This window comes from Paroedura picta, chromosome 12 (assembly GCF_049243985.1).
Source record: "Paroedura picta isolate Pp20150507F chromosome 12, Ppicta_v3.0, whole genome shotgun sequence".
NCBI lineage: Eukaryota > Metazoa > Chordata > Lepidosauria > Squamata > Gekkonidae > Paroedura > Paroedura picta.
Window position 1 is genome coordinate 22,781,460 of NC_135380.1, and position 25,806 is coordinate 22,807,265.

Genomic DNA, 25,806 nt, shown 5'->3' on the forward strand with positions numbered 1-25,806 from the left:
TTGTTGGTCTTAAAGGTGCTACTGGACTCTGATTTTATTGTACCACTGGAAAGGTAATACAGAATCTCTCCCCCCCCCCCCCAATATGGTAAGCTAAGCAGTTACTGTCCTTTTTCTCTGTGTTCTTGTTCCAACATGAGGCCTGGATTTTTGTTGTCGAGAAGAGCTGATATTAAAATAGATCCTACCATCTAACCCATTTTAATGGTGGGGGCAGCGCCCAAGACACATAAGACATATCAGTGAAAGCCAGTATTTTAATAAAAAGCAGCCATCAGTCATAAAATATGTTCCTTTTGATTCATCCCTACCAGTAAGAAAAGGGCTGGATTTTGCATTAGTTGCTCCCTCCTATCATCTTAAGGAAAGCCTCAAAACACATTAAGGTGGTTAAACTACAGTTGCTAGATATGAAAGGGGCGGGGAGGCAGCAGAGGAAGATTTTTTTTAGCCATTGTTGTCAACTAACTGTAACTAAGTCTCATCTAAAGATAGCCAGAACACATCCATGCCAAGAAAAGGCTTTCTTTCTACATTACAGGGTTCATCATTTGTCACCCTATGTCACTATAAAATGGTTTCCAACCGCTCTCCATACCTAGTTTGCAAGGACAAGTCAAGAGACCCTTGAAATAAGAATTTCTCCCTCCCCATGCCTTCAACTCACATTTCAATCTCAGCAGCCCTTTTCTGACACAAACTAAGGGGCTACCATGTCAATTAGGTACAAGCAGCCTTAGAATAAAGAGGCTGGTTTGCTATAGGAAATAACAATGATCAGTGTTTGCTCAAGACTGCTTGCTGAAAGGGTGACAAAAGAAAAGCATTCATGTTGAAAAATCCATGTTCCATCTCTGGTATTTGAGCGAGTGAGCATCAGCACACAGGGGCACTATGGTTCAGTGGCAAGCATGGTAGCAGTCCTTTACTTCAAACCCTTGAGAGTCACTGCCACCCAGAACAGACAGCACTGACCTTGGATGACAAATTACTCTGAGTGTACTCATCCCCTCAAAAGGGCACAATATGGGTCTTCTTCCTTGTTACACAGGAAGTAATCAAATTGGGGATGGTGATCTATAAATCAAAAAGGAGCAAGAATGCTCCAAATTTTCCGGTGAGAAGACTGGTTGTGATTAGCTGGGCTTTGTTAGTGGCCCTTCTCCCTCATTCCCAAAAGCAAGACTGAACAGTACTGAACTTTCTTTTGCTCACATTGGGTTAGATCCAGACTAAATTTTCCGCTAACAGAAGGCTTTTCCATCAACAGAACAGAATCCCACCCACAGATCCCCCCCTCTCTCTCACGTACACACACACACGTACACTACAGCCCCCTAAGCCCCCTGAAATGCTACTCCTGGGGGGGGGGGTCAGAGGACCCTCAGGAATGGCATGAATGGCAAATTGGAGGTTTACAGGAAGACAGGGAAAATATCTCTCTCCTTCTGTTGGTGGAAAAACCTGGTCTGAATCCAAGACGCTTTCTTTATAAATAAGGAAACAAGACACTTCTTGTCGATGCTCAGTGTGGGAGGGTCTTATTCTCACGTATTCCCTGGGCTTAAATATGATCAGGTGGAAAGTGAAGGAGTATGGGGATGCAAAGTGACTGAACATATATCTGCAAAAAAGTTGGAAATGTGCATTTTGGAATCTACAACAGTTCAATACATCCTTAAAGTCAAACACAACCAAACTAATTACTACAGGATTTTATTACTTCATAAATAAAAATACCACTTTAGAAAGTGGTAGCAGGACATGCAATGATGCTTACTGAAATCGATGAGGAACCTGCCGTAGCCCTTGCGCTGGTACTGGGGAAGAATCATTATGCAGGAAACGTTGTACTTCTGCTGGCAGTGCTTCTCCTGGTAAAAGGGAGAAAGACTTTTAAAAGCAAGGGATTAGCGAGATGGAAAAGAAGTTGTTCAGGAGAAGTAATTAATTCCAAAGAAATATTGCAGTAAAAGGCACAGCTATAGCCTCCACTAGTGTACAGCAGCATGGGGGGGGGGTGGGGGGAAGACTCACTGAAAGAATATGGAACAGTATCAAGCTTCTGTGGTTGCCACTAATACAACCCCTGCCAGAACGGGGAAAGGAAGTGAGAGACAGCTCTCCCAGCGAGCATATGAAATCCCCACAGCCAAATCAAACCAGTACATCTGGCCCAATACTGCCTGTTGCCTGGTCCACTTGGCAGCATCTCTCTAGGTTGGTCTTTTTTAGACCTGCTACCTGTGATGTTTTAACTAAAGACTGCAGTGATTGAGACTGCACACACATACACACACCCCTGTACAAAGCATGCCATTCTGTGCTATGGCCCCAAGTGCTTACGGCAGGGCTAGTCAAACTGTGGCCCTCCAGATGTCCATGGACCACAACTCCCAGAAGCCCCTGCCAGCATTCGCTGGCAGGGGCTTCTGGGAATTGTAGTCCATGAACATCTGGAGGGCCGCAGTTTGACTAGCCCTGGCTTACGGCATCATCCTCTACCCCAGCCTCTCTCAATTTTTTTACCACTGAGAAACCCTTGAAAATATCCTTCAGGCTTCGAGAAACACTGGAAGTGGTGCAACTGAGCAGAATATGGTCGGGTAGCATAGCAGTGTATACCCCCAGCCAGAGCCCCTCCCCTTCCCACACCCTCCAGGCCCATCCATGGCCTTGGGGGAGGGGGTAAGTCAACATGACCACATATGGTCATATCACTTGATAAATGTTTAACAAATTCAAAAAATATATTAAAAATGAATTAACTCCCACCAAGGACCATCAAGAAACCCCATGATTTCATGAACCCCTGGTTGAGAAAGCTCACTCAATCAAGAACAACATTCAAGGAAAATTCTGAGCAAGTACGAGACTTGATAACATGAAACCAATATTGAAACCAGTGAGTTCATTTATGGAGGTGGGACAGCAGACACTGGTTAGAGATGCAAGATTTTGCAAGATTTCCTTCACTGAACATTTGTTGTGATAGCACAACAGCTGGGGAAGGGAGGAGATCTTTCTAGCCTTGTGCCTGCCCCCACCCCAAATGAGGAATACTAAAGCCACATTCAGCCTCTGTGGTGTCTATTCCAAAGTGCAAACAAAAGCTCTGAAATGAGATCAGCATCTGATTTGAGAAACAAGCTCTGTGGAGGTAACAATTAATGTTTACTTCACCAACTAGCTCTACTCTTCACCCCCCAAGGGACAAGGAAGTCATTTAAAACCCTTTCCCCTTAGAGCCGCTAAGCTGGAATTTATGGTCCTTTGAGGATGCTCTCTGCTCAACAGTATAAAGATGAAAGCTGCCCTTATTAACCGCTTCAGTTCCCTGGATACTGCCGACACTGAATTTTCAAGACCATTTAGGATACAGAAACTGTACCAGTTGCTTCAGAGGCACAACTAGAAATTGATCTGGTTAAACCTAGTAGTGTTACACATGAATTGTTTTAGATACACGTACAATTGGCTGTATCAAATGTACCACTCAAACCCAGGCACCCAGACTTCACTGATTTCAATAGTCATTTTCAAGGGCATGTGCTTAAGACTATCTGCAAAATAAGATGAATGATCATACACAGGCTTCATAGGAGTGTGTGTGTGTGTGGGGGGGGGGGAATCAGCAGCATTCTTGTGCATAAATTGTCCATAGTCACAGTCTGTATTATGCATATGCCGCAACTTTATAGAAATAATGGAGAACATGGGACTTAGTACAGAATTCAGTTAAGAATCCAGACTCCATTTCTTTTCAAATCAAATATATGCATGAAAATTTACAGACACTTCCTACTAAAAGCTGAATATCAAGCATCAGCCATGGGAAACACAAACCCATGTGTTTTCTCTCCATGACGAACAGAACCAGAATTCACTGTGGAAATTAAGCAAAATAATGCAAATATGCTTAGTCTGCCTAAAGCGTGCTAGCTACAGAACTCAATCTTTTTATGTGGATTAATTAGTGCAGAATAATACTTCAAGCACACAGTCTTTAGAAGATATCATGAAAGAAAGTTTGTCCAGAGCTGCCAAGGCACCAACATTTCCAAGTACGGTAGATCTTCGAACACTCACCTTGGAGAAGTAGCCAACAAGATGGCAGCCCTTAACATCGTTTTGTGTCAGCACATAGAAAAGAAATGGCTCCACATCATAATAGAGTGTCTTGTGGTCCAGGAAGAGCTTTGCCAACAGACACAAGTTCTGGCAGTAAATGGTGCTAACGTTGCCATCCACCTTAGAGAGGCAGAGAAAAAGTCAAGTCAGTATCCACAACAGAGTAGTAAGCAGCAGCCACCAAGAAGAACCTTTTTATTAACCTGATTATGATGCAAGCAAAGAAGTCAGAGTTATGCAAAGGACTACAGTTTAAGACATTTAAGAAGTGAATGGGTGCAATTTGGAGGAAGCCTTTAATCTTGAGCATCCAACAGATCATCAATACCCTGACCACCATATGTATATAAAATTGTCCTCATATAAAACCAAAGACAGTTAAGAAACACTCCAGCAGACATTCATGTTGGACTGAGTTTTAGCAAGTAACAAGAAAATTTATTTTAAGAGCGGGCGGTTTGTTTATTCATTTCTGTTTCCCTGTCTACTGATCCACCAGTGTAAATTGCAGGTCCATGCAACTACGCCCATGGTGGAGTTCCAACTGGAACAGTAAGCACACCGCTGAAATTGCATAAAGATGCCCTGGAGTTTTCATCAGTGCAGCAGAACTTATTCAAACAAAGTTCACAAGATACTGCTAGAATAGTTAACAACCCTTTGAAACATACCTCAAAGACTGAAACATTGTTCTTCCTGTAAATTTCATTGGCTGGGGGATGGAACCAACCACATTTCTTCATGTGCTGCTGCAGGATAGTCCTGCTTTTCATATACTTGAGACAGAATTCACAAATGTACAACTTAGGCAGCCTGTGAAACAAAAGGATGGCTTTTTTAGATACAGGAGATATTTGTACGTGGCATCATTTTGCAATATTCTCAGATGAGGCAATCAGTGCAATTCTCTCCACCATGGCAAATGACAGGGCTGAAGACAGCCATTGCATGAACGCTGGATACACATGAGGCAGTACAGAAACAAAAGAGAGCAGGTTAAGACATGCATTTGTCGGCTTCAATTATACCCTTGAGACTGGTATTATAACCAAGGATGCCTAACACTGAATGTGAAACTGCACAGTCCTTTACATACCGCTTTAGGTAGAATTCCAGCCCCAGCAAATAACTTGAACTTCAGAGTCACAATCCAGCTCTCTATTGCTGTTTTCATTTTATGTGTGGCAATTAGTTTTGAAACTAATTAAGTTAATCAACACACATACAAATAAAATAAATTAATGCATACAAATAAAATTATAATTTACATATTTCCTGTGTAGTCAAGTACAGGGAAAAAAGGAACATGTATGTCCACAAAGCCCTGGCTTGGATGACCGATCAGATCTCTCATCAGATCTCAGAACCTAAGCTGACTGGTATTTGGAGCCATCGAGGAATGCCAGGGGCACTATGCAGAGGCTAGCAATAGCAAACGACCTCCGAACATACCTTGCCTTGGAAACCCTAGGAGCCAGCTGTGAAATGATGGCAAAATAAATAAATGAATAAACAAAATCCACAAAGTGTTTCACGAACCAAGTGTTTAAGCACGAGTTACCAGTTCAGAATAATACTATCACCCCCTGCTGACAGTGGGAAGTTCTGCTCCAAATAGTACTTCATTCAAGTATTCCTACTTCTGGGCTGCATTTATATTCAAGGACAAATCATGATTTGTTGTTACAGGAATGAACTCTGGAAATCTTAACAGGTTCACACATTCCCTGATGCCCTTGCATATGCCTCTGCGATTCACAACATCCATCTTTGTGATAAACCAGAATTTATCACTTCATCCAAACAGAAAACCCGAGTTTGCTTTCTTCCCTCCAAATCTTGCTGCTTGAGGGTTGCAATGTAGATGTAATGACAAATCACATTTTTTTTTAATGCAGGAGAAATTAATTTTTTGAGTCAAGGAGCAATGAGTTCAAGAATTTCCAAGGCTCATTCCTGTAATGACAAACCATGATATGCCATCATTACACATGAGGGCAGCCAACAGCAAAGCATCTAAGTGCTGTTTTTCATTTGTTAAATGTCCAGTAGCACCTCCTGAGAGTGTCAAGAGGATAACATGCAGATGTGGAACTCCTGATGTAGAATGTCACAGTGCCTAAAATTTTTAATGGATGAAAAAAAAAACATTTGCATTGGTAGAAACAAAATTAAATATTCAGCAATGGGGGTAACACTGAGTAAAGGTTATGTGTTTCACCCTACTTACTATTATGTTCACTCCAGTTTTTAAACTTTTATGCTCCACACTTTCCTTTTCCATAATTGTCCTTGTCACACATGCTTTTCACACAAAAATGCGGCCAAGGAAATGCATTTAAAATACTGGCTAAAGCTACAAAGTTTCGTGCATTTTCTTCACTTGATAAAAATTCAACTGCATGATACCAATTAGAGGGTCTATTTTTACCTGGAATACTCTTGCGGGTATGGAGAGGAATACCAGGTATGGATTTCATATTTCCCAAACTCAATGACCGATGGACAACGGACTTGTGGGTCTGAGGCTCCTGTCACTCCTACTTTCTGTTTTTAAAAAGAAAGAAATATTTTCCAAAGTTAACAAGGACACTGTTTAACAGATTCAGGACACAACAAAGAAGCAACAACTATGCAGCAGCCATCCCAGAGAAGCAGAAGGATTATAAAAAAGAAGTGTGCTAGGAAGCCAGTTATGCCAGTGACCACCACTAATTTGTTACAAGGAATAGGCTGGAATTTTTAATAATAACGTTAAAGTGTTTGATGGCCACATTGTTAAATCTGAGGTTTCCCACACCCTAAGTTCAGATATATTATAATAAAGCCTAATGAGGAAACAACTGTGGCCCCAAACCAACACAGGAGCCAATGATCTCTAAGGGGACCAGGCTCTTAAAAATGACCACAAACATGTATTTTAAAAACGTCTCTGTCATATATTTATACAAGTGCAGCATCAGGCATAGAAGGAAACAACAGCTCATGACATGCACCCTTCCTAACACTGAATCCTCCAAACTCACAACAGAGATATGAATAGACAAATAGTGTTCTTTATCTTCTTTTGCAATTATTTTATTTATATAAGAAGCAGTGCAAGTAATTTACACAAGGTGAAATATAGCAATTATGCTCAAGTGGACTGGGAAATCATCAGCCTTTCAGTTAATAATTTTGACCTCCATTGGCTTTTATGTCCATTGACCTCCAAGGGGCATGTACATAAAATGAAATGTTTTTTCCTCTCAACCCTTTCTTGTGCTTTTTTGTTATTTGTTCTACAAAAGGAAGGTTATTGGATCTAACTAAGAATGACTGGCCACCTGCCAGTCATAAAAGACACAACACTTAAGTCTTCCTAAGCATGCAGAAAAATATGATTTGGTTAAATAACCAAAAAAAACCCTGCCTGATGAGGATCAAAGACATTCCAGGAGGCACAGAATGCTGGGTACTGTCCTGTCATTTACACAAAGGCTCAATGCAGCTTAAAAGAAACATGCAATTAAAGCATGTAATAAAACTAAAGACAACAACAATATTAAAAGATTATACTTTGCAACCACAATCAGTGGCTAGAGTGTTGAAACTAGAATCTGGGAGACCTGAGTTCAGATCCCCACTTTGCCATGGAAACTTGCTGGATGCCAAAGGGTCAGTCTCACACTTCCAGCCTCACCCATTTTGTGAAGATGAAATGGGGAGAAAGACAGCGTATAAATTAATAAATTAAAAAGTAAATCCAGCAGCTAAGAACAATCCCACCCCCCACCCACCCCACCCCGGTAGCCACAGTTTACTGTTATTATGTCTTGGTGCTCTCTGATTTCTGTAGCAAGTGTTCACACTAAGCTTCTAGAGCTGTATTCAGTGCCAGAATCATTATGCGCCAGGGAGTTTACAGGTTTCTAGGCCTAAACAAGTGCTACAATCTAATGCCAGAAGACCCAGCTCTTGCCTTCTTGCTTTTTGTGGCCTCCCCGGGTTTTTTTTAGCACGAGGGAAAAAATGCAGATGGTTCCTCAGTAGGGACCAATTAGTTCAGCTTAGCTAGGACAGAAACTCCTAGTTAGAGCTGTCTTTCCTTTTTGACTGTATTCTCTCCTTGCTTTTCCTGAAGTGGGGGGGGGGGGGTCAGAAAAGGAGATATGAACTCTCTCTGACTAGTCTCCTCACCAGCCCCACAATAACACTGGGGAAGACACAAGAGACAGTCACTTGCAAAATTCATATCCCTGTTCTATGAGACTAACCATAGTACAGTAGTTACAGTTTTCAAGCGGGGAGGTATGGGTACAAGTTCAACTACAAAGGTTACTGAGCAACCATGGGCAACTCATTGTCTCTTCACCAAATGTATCTTGCAGTACTGTTCTTAACAGGGATACCTTATGACTTTCATATGCCCTAAACACTTTTGCATTTGTGGGCCACTCCCACCATAATAATATAAATGTTAAAATATATTTTTGATATAACTTTAAATACGTCAGCATTATATTTTTTTATGTTTTAGACTAAGCAGATTTTTGGAGATCCTAAGATTTCATTTCTTCTGGATGTGAAAAAAAAATTTTTTTCTTTGATCCTAAAAGTTCATTTTTTCCCTTCTGATTTTAAAAGATATTAAAACATTTTTGTGGGCCCCTAAAAGTATTGTGGGACCTAGGCACTGTGCCTATGTCAGCTTTTGTTCTAAGGATAAAGGGGAACTCAATCCAAAATAAATATGTAAGAAATAAATTATATGTGCCCCTTCTTTTTTTCTGAACCCAACAAAACCTCCATTTCTACTAAAGTTCTATGTTCCTCCTTTTGTTAGTTCTTGGGGCTATTATTTATTCTGAATATTTCTAGCTTGCATTTTTGCTGTTTCCCTAGAGCAATGTTATTGCTTGACCATAACATTCTCTGGGGAACATATTCAGAAAGGCAGTCCCTCAAATATGCAGGGCCCAGACCGTCTAAGGCCTTGAAGTTGAATACCAAAACTATGAACCAGATCTGGAACTCGACTGAAAGTCAATGCAGCTAGGGCAAGACTGGTAGTATATGGACACTCCATGGTGTTCGAGTGAGAACCTTTACAGCTGCATTTTGCACCAGCTGTAATTTCCAGAGCAGGGTCAACAGCAGATTCGCATACACTCAGTTACAGAAACCAAGTTTGGAGATGGCCATTGTGTGAATCAGTAGCAACCATTGCATGGATCACAGTGATCGGGTGTTCCGGGGTCAGATAGGGTGGTAGTAGCCTCACTTGGCATAAGTGAAAAAACACACCAGTTGTGCTACCTTTGTGACCTGAATCTCCATCGTTAAGGAAGCACTGAAGGTCACTCCCAGGTTTCTGGGCAATTGCACAAGTCCAATCTGGGAAAGTGCACTTCCTGGTCTGGTCCTTCCTCCCCAGCCAGAGGACCTCCATCTCTGAAAGGTTCAGTTTAAGGTGGCTTGCTCTGAGCCATTCCACCACCGCCTCCAAATACTGGACCTATGCACTCAGAAGGGCATCTGACTGACAGTCCATCAGAAGATGGACCTGGATGTCATTGGTGTGCTGGTGGCACCCAGGCCCAAAGCTCCAGACTAGCTGGGCGAAATGGTGCATGAAGTTGTTAAATAATGTCAGGGAGAGGATTGCATCCTGCTGAACTCCACAAGGGAGTTGGTAGTGGTGAGACTGGTTCGTCCCACTTGCAACCCTCTGACCTTAACCATGGAGAAAGGAGGTAATCCAATAAAGGACAGTTCCTCGGATTCCCATGTCGGCAAGGCAGCAAGTAAGAAGCTCGTGGTCAAACAGTGCAGTGAGATCGAGCAACACCACCAGCGGCAGCCTAGAGTGAAAGAAGGCCCCCCTCATTCCTTTGCAACTAAAGCTTCCAGGAGCAGAGACAGCAGCAGAATATAGTCTACCCTGCAGAATCTTATGCAGAGGAATGGGGAGAATCTTATGCACACTTATAAATGACCATTTGTTGCTAGTGAGCAAGAAATACCTCCGGATGTCAAGATGGAGAAGTTTTACAAAGGTAGGGTTTATATTTGACCACAAGTGCTTTCTAGTTGTCTAGAAAATTTTCAAGGAGAATTTTGTTTTGAATATATTAATTTTAACAAGTGCTACAACCCACATAGAACCCTAGGGATAAAGCAAGGCAACAAATTAAAATAAATGATCTCTATTTCCAAGAGATTATGCCTAATTCACCCTTAAACTAGATTTTCAGGAGTGACACAGAAGTTTCCCCAGACCAGGTAAAATGCTCACACACAAAGGCCTCTGTAGTTTACAATCTAGGTTCAGCTTAGTAAAGCGTTAAGAGGCACTGGTCGCCAGTTTAAAGGCTGAGATACTATCTATTCCTTCACACAATGAATAATTAACTTATGAAATTCACTACTACAACAAGAGACTGTGATGCCCACTAGCTTAGATAGGTCTTAAAAGGATTAGCAGATAGCTATCACATCTAACAGCCAGAGAAAAAGCTAAATGGAATCTTCATGTTCAGGGGCAATAAGCCTTTACAGAACCATGGGGGAGGACAAGAGAGGTTGCTACCTCCATCGTGCTCTGCTTGTGAGCTTGTCAGGAACACGGGGAACAGAATACTTAATCTGACAGACCTCTGGTCTAACCCAGGAAGGCAAATCATGCTCATATCAAAGCACAGCATCAGACACCCCTGCAAACCCCTGAGTCTGAAAGCTCTTATTTATTTTCTCTCTCTCCTTGACCATCACATTTTAATTGTCTCAAAGCAGCCATAAAATAAGTGTCTTCTAAGGAGAACTTTTTCCTGCCCTGCTGTCACATTTCACCAAGAACGCTGGAATAAAGACTTCTTTCTTTACTTTTCATAGCATAAAGAACCCCCCAAGTTGTTATTTCATGTTTGTGCACAAAAGCAAGTTCATCTGCTCAGATCATCACCTCTTAGCCAAAGTTCACTGATTGATTCCCTGGGCTCCTTTTTCTTCCCTTTCTTTTTATTTTTTAAAGGGAAAAAGCTTGGGGGATTGGCTGGGATTTCTCAGGGGGGTGGATGCAAGGTGAAGCCACCAATTTACCTCTAAGATACCGCTCTAAAAAGAAAAAAAAACACATACACAATAGCTGAATTAACGCCACCTTTGACGGTGGGAACTGTCCTGTAGTTGGCTATTCTATACAATGGCAGAACGTGTAAAATCACCAAACCTGGTACAGAAGAAAGATTACACAATTCAAGAATGTCACCTGCTAAGTGAAGCCAATTTACAAAGATACCACTTCATAAACTATTGGGGGGGGGGGGGGAGCGCATGCAAGAAAGCCTACAATACAACAAATAAAATCAAACCTGAATCTGTAATCTCAAAGACATCCTGTGTTGCATTTTTTTAGCCTTGTTAGCTGCCCGTATAACCACCCCAGGTTTACACAAAGCACTTCAAGGACGTATAACAGGGACTGCACCTGTGGCAATGCCTTGCGTGTTTGTGCCTTTCCAACAGCCACTGAACTCTCCTCCAAATGAATGCCTGAGATAAGGGTAGAGTCCCAGCTCCAGTACAGCTGCTTGCACATCACAACAGCCCCAAGTCCCATCAAAACTGACAGCCAATTCCCACCGTCTGCACGCTGCCTTTGACCACTCCCTGTTTGCGGACTCAGTCTCTCCCCGGCAACTCATCCAGTCATTCTTGCACCTTGGCACAGTGCATTCCAATTTGCTCAGGTGCAGCCCTTAGCTCTACCTGGATACGGATGACATCAGCAACTCAGCTGGGATTAACTCAATCCTTGCTAAAACAAATAGCTCTACAAATCTATTTACAACATGAGCAATAAATGATGCTTCTAGCCTTTCTCAGAAGATACCGAAGAGACAGAGCTGCTTGAGGAAGTGTTCAGTATGTTTTACCATACTTGAGGCACTAAACAGTACCATCTTCAGACAACTAAAACCAGCCTATATTGGTAAGAGACAGGGAATGTGTGCTGGCTGAAAAGTATCTCACCCTGCAGCTGTCTAACTGACAAACTTGTTGTAATATACCTCAAACTTCAAGTCTACATAATCCGACAGTCTTGTTTTTCTTCCTTGAGTTTCCCAAAGTGAGAGGTCATAAATACCCCTTCCCTTATTGCTTTCTAATACCTACTATCTGCCCCGTGTGAAGAGATACTGAACTAAGAGGAGGAGAAAAGAGGCTGAAAGATGGACAAATTCCACAGATTGCCATGTTTACACATTCAGCTAGTCTGCTTTATATAGAAGGATATCAAAGAAATACCATTCAAGAACCTTAAGAGAGAACCGGTCAATATCAGGTATACATGCAATACAACACTGAGAACTATCAATCTCCTTACTAGCCAAGACCCAAACGTTTGGTGGTAAAGGGTTTTCATTCACCATCTGCTTCCTTGGACATAATTGTGAGCTCCAAAACCACTTGTATCATGCCAGAGCAACTGTTGGGTTACCCTTCAGAGCACACTCACACTTCCCATTGTTTTTGCCGTTAACTTATAGCAATGACAGGTACATCTAGCTTTACTTTCTTTCCGTACAGTGGCAAGATTATTATTATTAGTTGATTTATTTCCCACTACTTCTGAAGCCGGCTTGTGGCAGGTTACAATGTCTGATAAAACCTATTAAAACACCCAATAAAAGACATAAAAACTCAGACCATGGTGGGAAAACCCCCTCACCCATCCCCACGACCGGAGGGGCAAGGAAGGAGGTCAAGATGATTCAGTATACTACTCACACCTGGGGGGGGGGGGGCATCACTGAGCCTTACAGGCAGATTATAAATTTACAGACTATCAAGGTGGTTTTACAATAGTTAAAATACAGCTATAAAAGAATTAATAAAAGACCAATAAGGTAAAATAAAAATGGCCACATATTCAATTAACACACTCTACTAGTCACTACTTTTCCACTCATACTACCTTTTCCATTAACGTTTTATTCCACTTACCTGCAGTGCTTGCTCTTGAATGTCTCTGAACAGCTCCATATCTTTTTCAGTCATGACATCCGGGCCTCCAAGAAGCCATTCCTCATTTTCTTGTTTTCCATCCCAGCCATCCTGATTGTCTGAAAGTGAACACAGATGGAAATTTTAAAATAAATTACCAACAACCTGCATAGCACGTGCCATAAGGCAGGGGTAGTCAACCTGTGGTCCTCCAGATGTTCATGGACTACAATTCCCATGAGCCCCTGACAGCAAACGCTGGAATGACTATCCCTGCCATAAGGCAAAGGATGGGGGAAAATTCCAAATCCTTCAGTCAAAGCAACCATCTCAGTGGGGAAGTTCCTGGCACACCACCGCCAGAGGCTAATCTGCACCACCACCTCCACCACAGGCAACCTGGTTCTCCAAGTAATGTACCCCCCTCTATCCATAGCCTGAGGCAATATTTTTGATCCCTGGAAGCACCAGCTCAGAGGTCTCATCCTTCTCTTGCACCTATCCAAGAACTCAACACCATCAAAGGATTTCGAACCACTGTTTTCATTTTGCAGTTTCTCAGCGGTCCAGCAGTGAGTCCTTCCATGCTTTAAAAATGGTTCTACGGTGACCACTGACTGAACCAGCAAGTTGCAGAAATAAACCCAAGCATTCAGTAACTCAATTTGAGCACTCCAAAAATGTGTAAATTGTTCTTGTCATTTCTAAATAACAGAAATAAATGAAGCAGAAATAAACAGCAGCAGATTTTGAATAATCCACTCTAATGGAAGTGCTTCAGATCCAGAAGAGTGAAACAGATATAAGAAGATACCTGTGGGCCAGTCTGAAGTGCTCGATTTCCTATTGCCCTTTTTCCTGATCCTATATTGCTGAGAGTAGTCCACCACTTCTCCTCGGGCCTTGCGCCCATCGGGGGAGGGGGTGAAGAATTTGGTAAGGCCATCAATAAGCCCTTTGGTTTTCTTGTTGAACTTCAAAGAGGCGCTGGCGTCTCTGCAGAATTCCAAGCCATCAACTCGCTCCAGGTAGCCTCCTTCTGATGAACAAGTAGACTGGTTGGATAGGGGAGTCTTGCGCTTACGGCCTCGGCCAGGTCCCGTTGGAACTTTGCTGAAGGGGGCTTTTGATCTGAGCCAGGAAAAAGACAGGTTGCCAGGAAAAGTGACAGAAAAAAGCCTACGGTATTAACCAGATAAGCAAACAGTTGTTCATGGCACCTGACCACCATTTTATTTGTTTGTTTACTATTGGATTTATTGCCCGCCACTCCCAGCAAAACCGGCTCTTGGCGGATTACAAAACAGGTTCCAATAAAAAAAAAACACCATAAAGGGCTATTAAAATCCAATTAAAACCCAGTAACACAATATAAGAAACACAGCAACATGTCGGTAAAAAATAACCCCATACTATAGCGGCACACACACCTAGGGGGGATGGTAATATAAAAACTGGTCGCCACCAGGGGTCCCCAGAATTGGTAACAGATGTCTTCCTGGGGGGGGGCAGATCTATACCCTGAACTGGCTCCATCCATAAACCATGGTCCATATAAGCATAGTTTGTAAATCCTTTAAGAAATCTGCAGGTCATTTGTATAAAATTAATAAAGTTGTAATTAATGTAATTAAGGTTTATAGAATTTAAGGTAGCCTTCATTGTGTACATCATGCTTTTTAAAAGCATTGTCCTCTGATTTTGTAATTCAGCCTTTTTACCGTTTATGTACTATAAAGTTTTACTGTACTGTATTCCAGTCTTGTAATGCTGCTTATCATCTGTATTAGTGCAGTCTTTGTTTTGTTGGTCCTACATATTTTACTCTTACTTACTGCACTGTTTTTAATAGTAATCCACCTTGAGTCCTTGTGAGAAAGGAGGGCTGGAAATGAAGTAAATGAATATATCACTTTCCCTGTGTCCCAAAGTGAAATTGATAACCTAACCACTCTAAAGCAACACTGACATGGATCACAAGACACTGGACCTGAGTAACAAAAAGCAACAAACTAAGCAGCACCCAGAATTCATGGCTGTAGAGAGAATCCTGAAAATAATGCATAAGAATAGGCATCTTTCTATGGAAGCAGCATGTGATTTAGAAAGCAGTATAAATAGTATATAGAGCTCCAAAACTGCTAGAGCAAAGGCTTCTTTTCTTAAAGTGTGGCATCTCACTACTGAACACAAATCAAGTAGGACTTCCAGCTACATGAGATTACTGTCCCTTCCCGCTGGTGTAAATATTTACCCCTCAGAGCACTACACAGTGGTTGTTTAAAACCAGCAGAGAAAATATACAGCTGGTTTGTTTTCGGAGGACCAGCTGCTTTATTGAACAGTGCATCAGGCTCTTTCTACATATAAAAAGGTTAAAACCACCAAATGCTAAATTCCTACAAGTTCAAGCATCAAAAGACTCTGAAAATAAAGGAAAACTGGTCCTGCGTATGTTTCATAAATAAAGCATTTTTTAAAAGACTGGATATTTTGACAAAACTGCTTGTAACTTTCCAGAATACATACCAACATACTTATCCCTACATGCTCCCTCAAAAAAAAAAAAGTTCTGACGAAAGCAACAGGTACCCTTTTCTTTTTTCAGTGTCTGTCATAAGTACATACAGGACAACTTACACTGCATTTTGGTTCTTTAATCGGTTTTTGGGACGTCCTATTGGGTTGGCATAGCGCCGCTTAATCTGTGCTGCTTTCTTATGTAGAAGTTTTCTTCCTTTTTTACGTGGTCGACATATCTGACATATCCACATGCCTGCAAGGTAAACAGATTTGTCAAAACATCTGCAGAAAGCCTCGTGGAATTTTGACTCCAGAAAATAATAGCCTGTATTTACTAACACGGCTTTGCAGATCAAAGCACTTTCCATATATTATCTCGGTATTCCTTACAACACTCCTGTCAAGGAGGACAGTAATACTGATCTCATATTGCAGATAAGGAGCCAAGGCTGAGTAGTGTCGCTCAGACTGCCAAGCAAGCCATCAGCAGAGGTAACATTCAAACCTGGGACCAGACCACACCAAATGGATAATACCATAAACTGGGCCACCAATTTTGTTCTTGTGCATTTTAAACTTATCCATTAAGCTTATTCAGAACTTTTCACCAGGCCTACACTTTAAAAAGGGTGTTATGGCTAGGTAAATTCTCTCTCAAACAGCTCCTTAGCCTTCCTCACCTTTTGGCATCCTGGTCAGAGGGGGGTCACAACACTCCATATGAAAGCCCCGATCGCACGAATCGCAAAATAGCATATTATCCTGTGAATTACAGAAGTTATTGGTTAATACTATTAATATGCAAGCTCAAACAGTTAATAGACCAAGAACACACATTACCTATTCAAATAAGTCTATGCTAGTCCCAATAGGAAGTGTGTCAAAAAAGCAACACAAACATAGTCAAGGATGAGTGTAACAAAGGAAAAGAGAACGAAAGGCAGGTGAAATACAAGGAAAACCTTTCAACATATTTAGATACAAATTCAGACGTGTGATCTATTCCAATGCAATGCCCATTGTAATACATTAAGCTTTCATGCCTCTAAAGCAGGGATTTCCAAACAGGGCCCATGGATTCCTGGGGAGGGGATCCGTGACCTTTCTCCTCCTGACTTAATGGACTCAACACCAAGCTAGGGAATTGGTCACTCCCACAGCTCCCCCTCCTGAGCGTGAGTTCTCTCATGGTTTCTGCTCCTGAGAGGGGGGCAGAGCCTGCACACCTACTCCTGGCTTAAACCGCCTCCTATTTCTTCCCTCCTCAGTCCTCCTCCAGCCTGCCCATTAACACGGGTGGTGATGTCACTTTTGGTGATATTTCATTTCCAGGAGATGTGGTGGGAAGGGTCAAACATTGTTTCTGGGCCTCCTTGTAGCCTGAGAAATTATTTTAGGGGCTCCTCCATGGGTCAAGAGCCTCTTGTGGCGCAGAGTGGTAAGGCAGCAGACATGCAGTCTGAAAGCTCTGCCCATGAGGCTGGGAGTTCGATCCCAGAAGCCGGCTCAAGGTTGACTCAGCCTTCCATCCTTCCGAGGTCGGTAAAATGAGTGCCCAGCTTGCAGGGGGGGTAAACGGTAATGACTGGGGAAGGCACTGGCAAACCACCCCGTATTGAGTCTGCCATGAAAACGCTAGAGGGCGTCACCCCAAGGGTCAGACATGACTCGGTGCTTGCACAGGGGATACCTTTACCTTTACCTTTTACCATGGGTCAAAAGATTGAAAAAGCCTGCTCTAAATAAATCCTTGAACATAAGCTATTGTCACACTACTATATTACTGAATCCTTGCCCACTGAGCGAAAGAGAAAAGGCCACACACTGTCCATACTTCTATGAAAGTAACTAGCAGTCAGACTGACTGGTGGGCAAGCCCCTGCCCCATGTTTGCTGCTGACAGTAGAACCACAGCTGAGGCTAAAAGTTGGTGACTGGTCTGGAAGGGAAAAGAAAAACTATTGGAAATTATATGAATAGATCAACCTATGTTTTTACCAGTTTCCCTTCCTGCCTAAAGCTAGCTCCAAAGTTTGCTGGTGCTACAAGAGTCTGTTTAGTTACTAGAAGGGCACAGACAGCTGACAATCCCACTGTTCATTGTCTGCAGCCTGGATTTGGTCCACATGCTGCCAGTTGCTTATCACTGATATGGGGATTAAGGATCATATTTGTTCTTGGCATCGTTATCTCATTTGCCTGTCATTGTAAAGCAAAGGAAAACAGCACTGAGCTAATGAGTGAGCTCAGTTTATAACTTCTACCCAGCTTTAGCACTGTTCAGATCAACTCTACAAACACTCACAAACCCTTACAGTTACCCTAGTTTCATGACCACCTGTAGAATCTGGTGCAATTTGTCAGAGATTTAACCAATTATACTTCAGAGGGCGCAACCCTCCCCCAACCACTCACAGCGTTTTTGCCCTGATCTCGACAGGAGCTGCACGTTTTGCACTCAATGCACTGCCATCGTAAGGCCTTCACCCGAACCGTCAACTCCGGGGAGAACTTCAAGCAGGATGGATGACCTACACCAAAAGAGAAGATAATTTCACAGACCTTACTAGAGAATCAGAGTATGCAGAAAAAAGTAACCAAGAAGAGCAGACATCCAAGTAGTACATGTCAGGAAAGCAGTGCCAGTCAGACCCACAGGCAGGGCCTCTCCTCTTAGCAGGTACCAATAAGGACAGACTCCATGCACAAGCTACAGGACAGATAGGTCAGTGTCCTTCTTGTGATTTCAATGAGACGCATTTGGCTATACTTATCATCATGGTTTCAAGAAGTTTATTGCTCTGAGCTTTTACAGCTCCTGTCACAATCCTTTTGGCCTGAATGTGAAGAGGCAAAGAAAAAAAATCACTAGATGGGACTCTTGCGTGGAGCATTAATAAGGCTCTAGTACTGGAAAAGCAATACAATGTATACTTAGCACTCTGAGATCAAACTAGCAAACTATTGAGGGGGCCAGATAAAAGGATTGTATCACCTTAGCAAGAAAAGGTCTGTCCTGGCTACCCACCTGTTTCTGAACACAATTCAGAGTGATCATTCTTACTTTTAAGGCTCGGTGTCAATGTACTTAAAGAGCTGCCTCTTCCTATGCCATCCAGTCCGCCAACTAAGATAATCTTCTCAAGCAATGTTCCCTGTACCTTTTCCTATACAAGTGAGGTAGGCGGCAACCAGGCTTCTGCAATGGTAGCAACTTGCTTTTAGAATTCCCTCTCCCTTTATACTCACCTGATTACTCTGTTCCTGTCAATAGGTGCCAGGGCAAAGCAATTTTTTGCCCAGGATTTTACCTGAGTTACATCTTTTCAGTAGTTTTTATGTTTTGCATCTAGCCTGAGGACTGTTTTGTAGATATCATTTTAGACTGCTGCATGTTGTTTCATTGCCCCAAGCTTGTTTTAATATTAATAATTCTTATGTAGCTGTTTTCAAGAGTTTGATTTTTTTTAATACTGTGGTGCCTTGAAGAGATTTTTGGAAAGAAAGGAAATAAATTTTCTAAAATGTGCATGTGTTTTTTGGAAGGAAACCATACAGTCCTGCCCAAATATGCAATTAGAACAATACCGAGAAACTATCTACTCAGAAGGAATTGTGCAAACTGAGAGCAGCTCAGACATCTGCCAAGCTGGCCATGTAGGGGGGCAATGTTTCAAAGTTATTTGCTCTAAGACTGCATCCATATATTTGCATTTAGAATAAGAGAATCACAGAGTTGGAAGGGGCAATACAGGCCATCTAGTCTAACTCCCTGCTCAATTTAGCATCCCCTGAGCAATTTCAGTCAGGACAGAGAGAGTTGCCCTGTTTTCTTCTCATATTACTCTAATGCTATAATGGGTACAAGAAAAAATTTGCAGGTAATTAGGATCCTGCAGGACTACTAAATTAATATGACAAATTTCAGGGATGTAGCTGTATTTATTTTTCTACTACCACAGGCTAAGGGTACTGCTGTGCCATAAAGAGTGCATCAGGCAAATGGATTGGTTAGCCTTTAAGGTGTCCTAGGATTCTGGGCTTGCTTGTTTGTTTTTCCACAACTACCATTTATGATTAGAATGGAAAGAGTTTTGTCAAATACCAGTAAGCATTGCTACTGCCTTTTAGACAAAACATTCAGGCTTACTTTCAAGAACAATTTAAACTTAATTCAACACTAAATACCTCTGGCTATGTGTAAATTCTGAAATTACCATTCAGTAGTAATTCCAACGAGTGGCAAATGTTGCAATGAGCCAGCCACAGAGCTGTTCCTAAATAATGCCTAGCTGCTCATTCAGCTAAGGGGCAAATTGTCACCATAATCTTTTACAGATTGAATTCTAAATTGAGCTATCCAAATAACCTGAAAAAAGATATCGACACTGAATATTCCCAGGCCAGTTTGCCCTTTCCTTCTTCAGGCAGCTTCCCTTTTTCAGTTGGGCGATATAGCTCCAAAGCAAGAACAAGAGGGTGTCTCCTGTACAATGCCTCAAGGCTGAACACAATGATGCTATCATTTCTTGCAGCATACATTCTTTTCTGAACCCCTGGCTTGCAAGTGTCTGCAGCAATTGCAAGAAATACCAGAAAAACAGAACATAAATCCACAACAACATAGGGAGCAACCTGACGATAGTAAAGTGTGAGGGTTGATTCAATGGGGGGGGGTATTTTGATTAGTAACATTAGTAACATGCACACATCATTCCTAAAGCAGTTTTACAGCCTAACATAGAGGAATTTTTGCATTAAATGTATTAAAGGATGAATGCTTACTTGTATGGCTATGCATATAATTTGCAGGAGGGAGACAAGGAGACAGAAGAACTCTGACTCAGAAAGTTATACTGGAACCTTAAAAAAATCTTTCCTGCAGCAAAGAAACTTAATAAATCAAAAGCTGTTTGCTATCCTGTCTAGCCAATTTCATCACTCAGCTACATATGGGGAAGAGGCAGCAATTAGGAAAGGAATTAAAGCCTCCCCTCCCCAGCAAGGGAATTTTCCCCCTGCCCTGTGGTACAATTTAGTAGCTTCCAGTACTGAATCAGGGCTAGCACCAAAATGATGTTGGGAGGCAGTGTCTCCAAACTGATGAGTCAATATGTTTCCACCAGTGCAACAGCTTCCCCTGCCCACGATACAGAAGATATACATACCACTATTGCCACAGTCAGCACAAGAGATGAGCTCTTCAGGTTTCTTTTCTCGGTTTTGTTCTTTTGTACCAAGACAGAAACTACAGATTGGGATTGGTTCAGCAACTGGCTGCAAAGAAAACAAAACAAAACAGGGTTGCACTCTTTAACATGTGTATTGCTAAATATACTGCCATAACAAAGATATAGCCAGGAGAGGTAAAGATCATGTCAATGAACTGAGGATATAAAAAACAGTTTACTTCTCAATTTCCAGCTCTACAAGCCCCTAGCTCTGAAATCCATAGAGCCTGGTAAAGAGGACATATGAGAACAGAGAGTCAGGTCAAGGTAGCTGTGAAAATAGATGGGTGTTTAACTCCCTGAGGGGACGGTGGAACCCAAATGAGGAAGTTGTCTTCTCAGCAGCCTGAGATGGAATGGCTGATCAATTACTTAAAATCATAAACTGTTGCTTTGAATGTGAGGCTTAAAGTAATATGATTTTATAGTCTTTTTATAGTTTACATAGAAGGAAGCATCTCGTGGATATGTACTGGGCCAGGACTATTTAAACAGTTACAGGTGATTGGGATTTAAGGTGAATAAAGGTAAAAGATAAAGGTATCCCCTGTGCAAGCACCGAGTCATGTCTGACCCTTGGGGTGACGCCCTCTAGCGTTTTCATGGCAGACTCAATACTGGGTGGTTTGCCAGTGCCTTCCCCAGTCATTACTGTTTACCCCCCAGCAAGCTGGGTACTCATTTTACTGACCTCAGAAGGATGGAAGGCTGAGTCAACCTTGAGCTGGCTGCTGGGATTGAACTCCCAGCCTCATGGGCAGAGCCTACAGACTGCATGCCTGCTGCATTACCACTCTGCACCACAAGAGGCTCCATTTAAGGTGAAAGCTGACAGCTAAATGACTGACATAGTGAAATCCCAAACTGAAGAGATAGCAAAATTGCAAGTGATATTTAACAGAAGCACAAAGATAAGGCGTTGGGGACGAGAAGCCTAACTCAAGAACACGCTGACAGTGCCTATGCTGGCTGTCTTTCCAGCATAATGGACTATATCCTGATCTAGAGAGCAATCTCTAAGATAGGTATACTACTAAAACTAAGCTGCAACAGTGAGAAAGCCAAACAATATTAGAAATCACTAGGAATACACAAGTATTAATGTAAAATGTGCAACCACCCTCATTTTAGTTGCATGATTCACTGCAAAGCTTTAGAATTTTATGCACAGGTATTTTCTTGCAAATACTCTATTACAGAGAAGGGAAGTTCTTTCAGCCTTGGGGGTCAGATTCAGTGATTATATTATTACCCTGTCTCCAGAAGCTTGGCCAGGGAAGTATGACCCTTTCCCCAGGCTGAAGTTGTTCACTTCCTAACCTTGCAAACACCCTTTCCACTGGAAAATGAGAGTCTGCCCAGAGGCCTCTCATTATGCAGAAACATCCATGACAACCTCTCATTTTATAAAGAGAGGTGGGTGCCAGGTTGAAAGTGGCATATGCATTTCTCAGCAGTAAAAAGAAAAATCTGTGATCTTATAAAATTCTGTGGACATCCTTCCAAGTCTGGTCACCTACTATAATATGTTTAATTCCTTGCTGCTTATCCCTCTCTTCCCCCTCCAGAAATGATGCAGTGAAGTTTCCTCATGCCTATTTAGATCAAACACCTGGCAGAATCTACATGTCTTCTACGGCTAAGGTAATCAAAAAGACGATAAGAGAAAAGGAGAAAAAGTGGAAAGAACTCCACAGATGTCACACACAGAATTCTACTGAAATTTGGACTACATCCGTTGATAGAGGACAAACTGTGTGTCATCCAGACACAACAAGAGGTCTGCTGGGAAGGTCGAAACACAGCTCCTGCCTTGAGTGCATGCCCACACCACTGTCCTAACTGGCTTTGTAACACGTGTTCAAGTCAACAATCAAAGGATGACAATTTTAAAATGCAACTCTGAAGAGGCACTGAAAAAGGATCACACACACTAAAGGGTAAGGAAAACATTTTTCACAGCTTGAAGTTTTCCTCTAGCTATTGTCCCTGAGGGAATCACTGAACAATAAACCAACAGCTTTACAAGTCCAATCAATGCCAGTATGTTTAGAATGAAAGCATATTGAACGTTACTAGGACGCGATAAGGATACATGTAATTACACTGAATAGGCATGGAAACCTGGAGAGACTAATCTTTAGAATCGAGCATTATAGTATGGGAGAAAAGATCTCCCTGTTGGAGTATGTTCTCAGCAATGAGATCTAGAAAAAGAGGGGAGGGAAATCATGTACACAACTGAAGACCTGGGAAAACAGGGGGGAGGGGAAGGGAGAAAGAAAGGCAGCTCCATTTCAGACTGCAGAGTTTTGGCAGACGCTCAACTCTCTCTCTCTCTCTGTGCTGTTTTTCTTGCAAGCACATCTATCTATGTAATGTCACCAGAGCTTGAGGGGAGTGGGGGGAAGGGCAGAGTCAGAGAGAAAGAGTGACTGTGTTATAAAAGCTGCCAGTTTCTCAGCACATGCTGTTACTATACAAAGGATGTCTGGGAAGCCAACTTGCTTGACACATTCAAAGACTAAACTGCTCCCACAGAGAAATACAGAGTGAAGATCAGTCCATGGAAAGAAAGGCCTTAGAACAAACACATGTACACACACATACACACACACACACACACACACAGTTTTTCAGCCAGTTATTCTGTTCGGCAGACAGGAGGACTCATTTTATCCCATTCTGTGGTTACAAGTCCAGACACAAAACACTTACTGCCGAATGGGATCCTCATTTACGGAGTAAATTTACGGAGTAACTAGACAAGATTCCAGAGATCACGATCCGATCAGCCCTGCAGAATCTTTGTTTAAAAGTAATAACAACTGCCGCAGGACCATGTTGTTGTGACAGGGAGAAAGGCAACTTTCCCATCCTATGAGGGCCCAGGAGAAATGGAGGAATTTTCTCTGGGAAATGGTCTGGGGAAGAGTCAAGATCCAGTATCATTATCCTGGCCCACATGGATATAGTGACTCTTACACAATGTTCATGAAACAGAGAACCATCACAGAATAGTGATTAAAAACTGTTCAACTAGGATCTGGGAAATCCACATTTAAAACCCCGCTTGCCGGATGTCACATACTCGCTGCCTAACCTACCTCACAGGGTTGTTGGTCAGATAAAATGGAGAGGAGAACAATTGGCAAGCTACTTTGGGTCCCCAATGGGGAGACAGGCAGGACATAAACAAAATAAACTGGGAAACCAGATCTCTTACATCTCTACGTGTCCCCCAAGTTATCCAATTCTGTTTCCATCATGCTCTGTTCTCAGTGGCTGGGGGAAAACAACAATTTATGGGGGGGAATGACAGAAAGAGCTTGAGCCCAATAATTTTGGACTGGAATTTAAGAGCTAGTAAGTATCTGCTACTGAAAAGTGTCCCTTGATCATCCTGCGACTGCAGTAGCAAGAACAGCAGCAGAACTGACAGACGAGGGACAGGAGGCAGAGCAACTACTCCACTACTCTTACGTCAACATGACGACCTACAGAGGGAGACTCATGATTCAGTGAAGTTGCAAGTGATCATGAACGGTTATCATTTTCATAAATAGATATATAATAATAATGAAAGAACTAGGGGAGGGAGCTAAAGGACTACAAGTAAACATAATATGATAAATGTATTTTGCAATCTTGAACCTAGCATGCATCTTTGTACCAGCATATAAATATAGTTGGGCTCTTTAGAACCAACATCCCTCATTTTTAAGGTCCTGCCAAGTCTTATAGCATATCATAAATCCTGATGCACTACGACAATAGCGGAACACCTTGACCAATTGTACCCTTGGAAACTGCAGAATCCTATTAGCATGAATAGGTTTGTAAGAACTGGAGCTTGTATCATCTCCTGCTGCATGATACATAAAATTCTACTCAGTTCCTATATCAGGCCTCCAGAAGAAGCTACAAATGTTCTCTCCTAGGAATACACTCCATCATAATTTAAATAAGATGGCATTCTATCTTGCTCAAGAAGTTGATAAATTTGCCCTTTACTTTGCATCTGAATATAACCAACTTCAACGAGGACGTTTTATCTGCTAAATGAGCAAAGTGTATCCCTGTCAGCCCTGAAAGAGTGATTCTAAAAGCAGAGTAACCTGGATGTAACTGTCAGCACAGATCCTTCATGATAGCTTTAGGCCCCTGTACCTCCACAGCTTGAAAGAGATAAAGCCACAACTTCCACATTAGGACAGTGAAGTGGAGTTGCTGCCTCATTCACTTTGGGGGCCCCAGGACTGCCATCATAGTGAATGGAAGACCCTATACAAACCACAAGTGCTGGACTTCTGAGGTGCTTAATGTCTCAATACTGACCCTCATCCCCAATATCAGAATACAAGGACAGGTAACACGTGAGGCTGTTAACAGACACTACCATGCAAAATTCTGTGACCTAAAAGGAGACACAAAGGTAGAATAAACCTAGTAATCCATCTTGTTCAATCCCTAACCTCAAAACAAGGAAATACCCAGGACCAGGACCTAGCTGAATAACTCCAAGGAAGGAGATTTCCCTCTTAATAAAAGTATAGCCCAACAACAGAAGGTTTTCCTGCATTTCAAAGATTAAATTCACAGTTTTTCATACCTCCTTTAGGTAGGATCACTAGTTATACATCTTAAAACATTCTGAGATCTTTAACCTCTCCCTGAAACAGCAACATCTTTTCATTGAAGACAGGGGAAGGAGAGTGTCGAGTTTAAATTGAAGCCCATTGTTCACTTTCTGACAGCACAAGAGGTGCTTCATATAATCATATTTCCATGAGATGAAAAATAAGTTTACATGGTTGCAAAAAGGTAAATGTATTATACTGACGCATGCCTATCAAGATCAGTCTTGTCAATGGATAATCATGAACTAAGGTTCATGAAGAATTTTGGCCAGTTTGTAAACTGATGTTTGTAG

The 25,806-nt window shown here is 42.0% G+C and overlaps 1 protein-coding gene across 2 annotated transcripts in view; it reads right to left on the reverse strand.

Moving 5' to 3' along the window:
* The window catches only part of KAT6A (lysine acetyltransferase 6A), a 70,725-nt gene that overhangs the window by 14,429 nt on the left and 30,490 nt on the right, over nucleotides 1-25,806 (reverse strand). For both annotated transcript variants that reach the window (XM_077307082.1, XM_077307083.1), the window contains 10 exons: nucleotides 20,811-20,919; nucleotides 18,058-18,173; nucleotides 16,323-16,404; nucleotides 15,760-15,895; nucleotides 13,934-14,250; nucleotides 13,120-13,238; nucleotides 6,563-6,678; nucleotides 4,803-4,944; nucleotides 4,090-4,251; nucleotides 1,781-1,874 (listed from right to left, as the gene is read on the reverse strand). In XM_077307082.1, coding sequence (XP_077163197.1) covers nucleotides 1,781-1,874; nucleotides 4,090-4,251; nucleotides 4,803-4,944; nucleotides 6,563-6,678; nucleotides 13,120-13,238; nucleotides 13,934-14,250; nucleotides 15,760-15,895; nucleotides 16,323-16,404; nucleotides 18,058-18,173; nucleotides 20,811-20,919 — 1,393 coding nt within the window. The remainder of the gene's footprint in view (nucleotides 1-1,780; nucleotides 1,875-4,089; nucleotides 4,252-4,802; nucleotides 4,945-6,562; nucleotides 6,679-13,119; nucleotides 13,239-13,933; nucleotides 14,251-15,759; nucleotides 15,896-16,322; nucleotides 16,405-18,057; nucleotides 18,174-20,810; nucleotides 20,920-25,806) is intronic.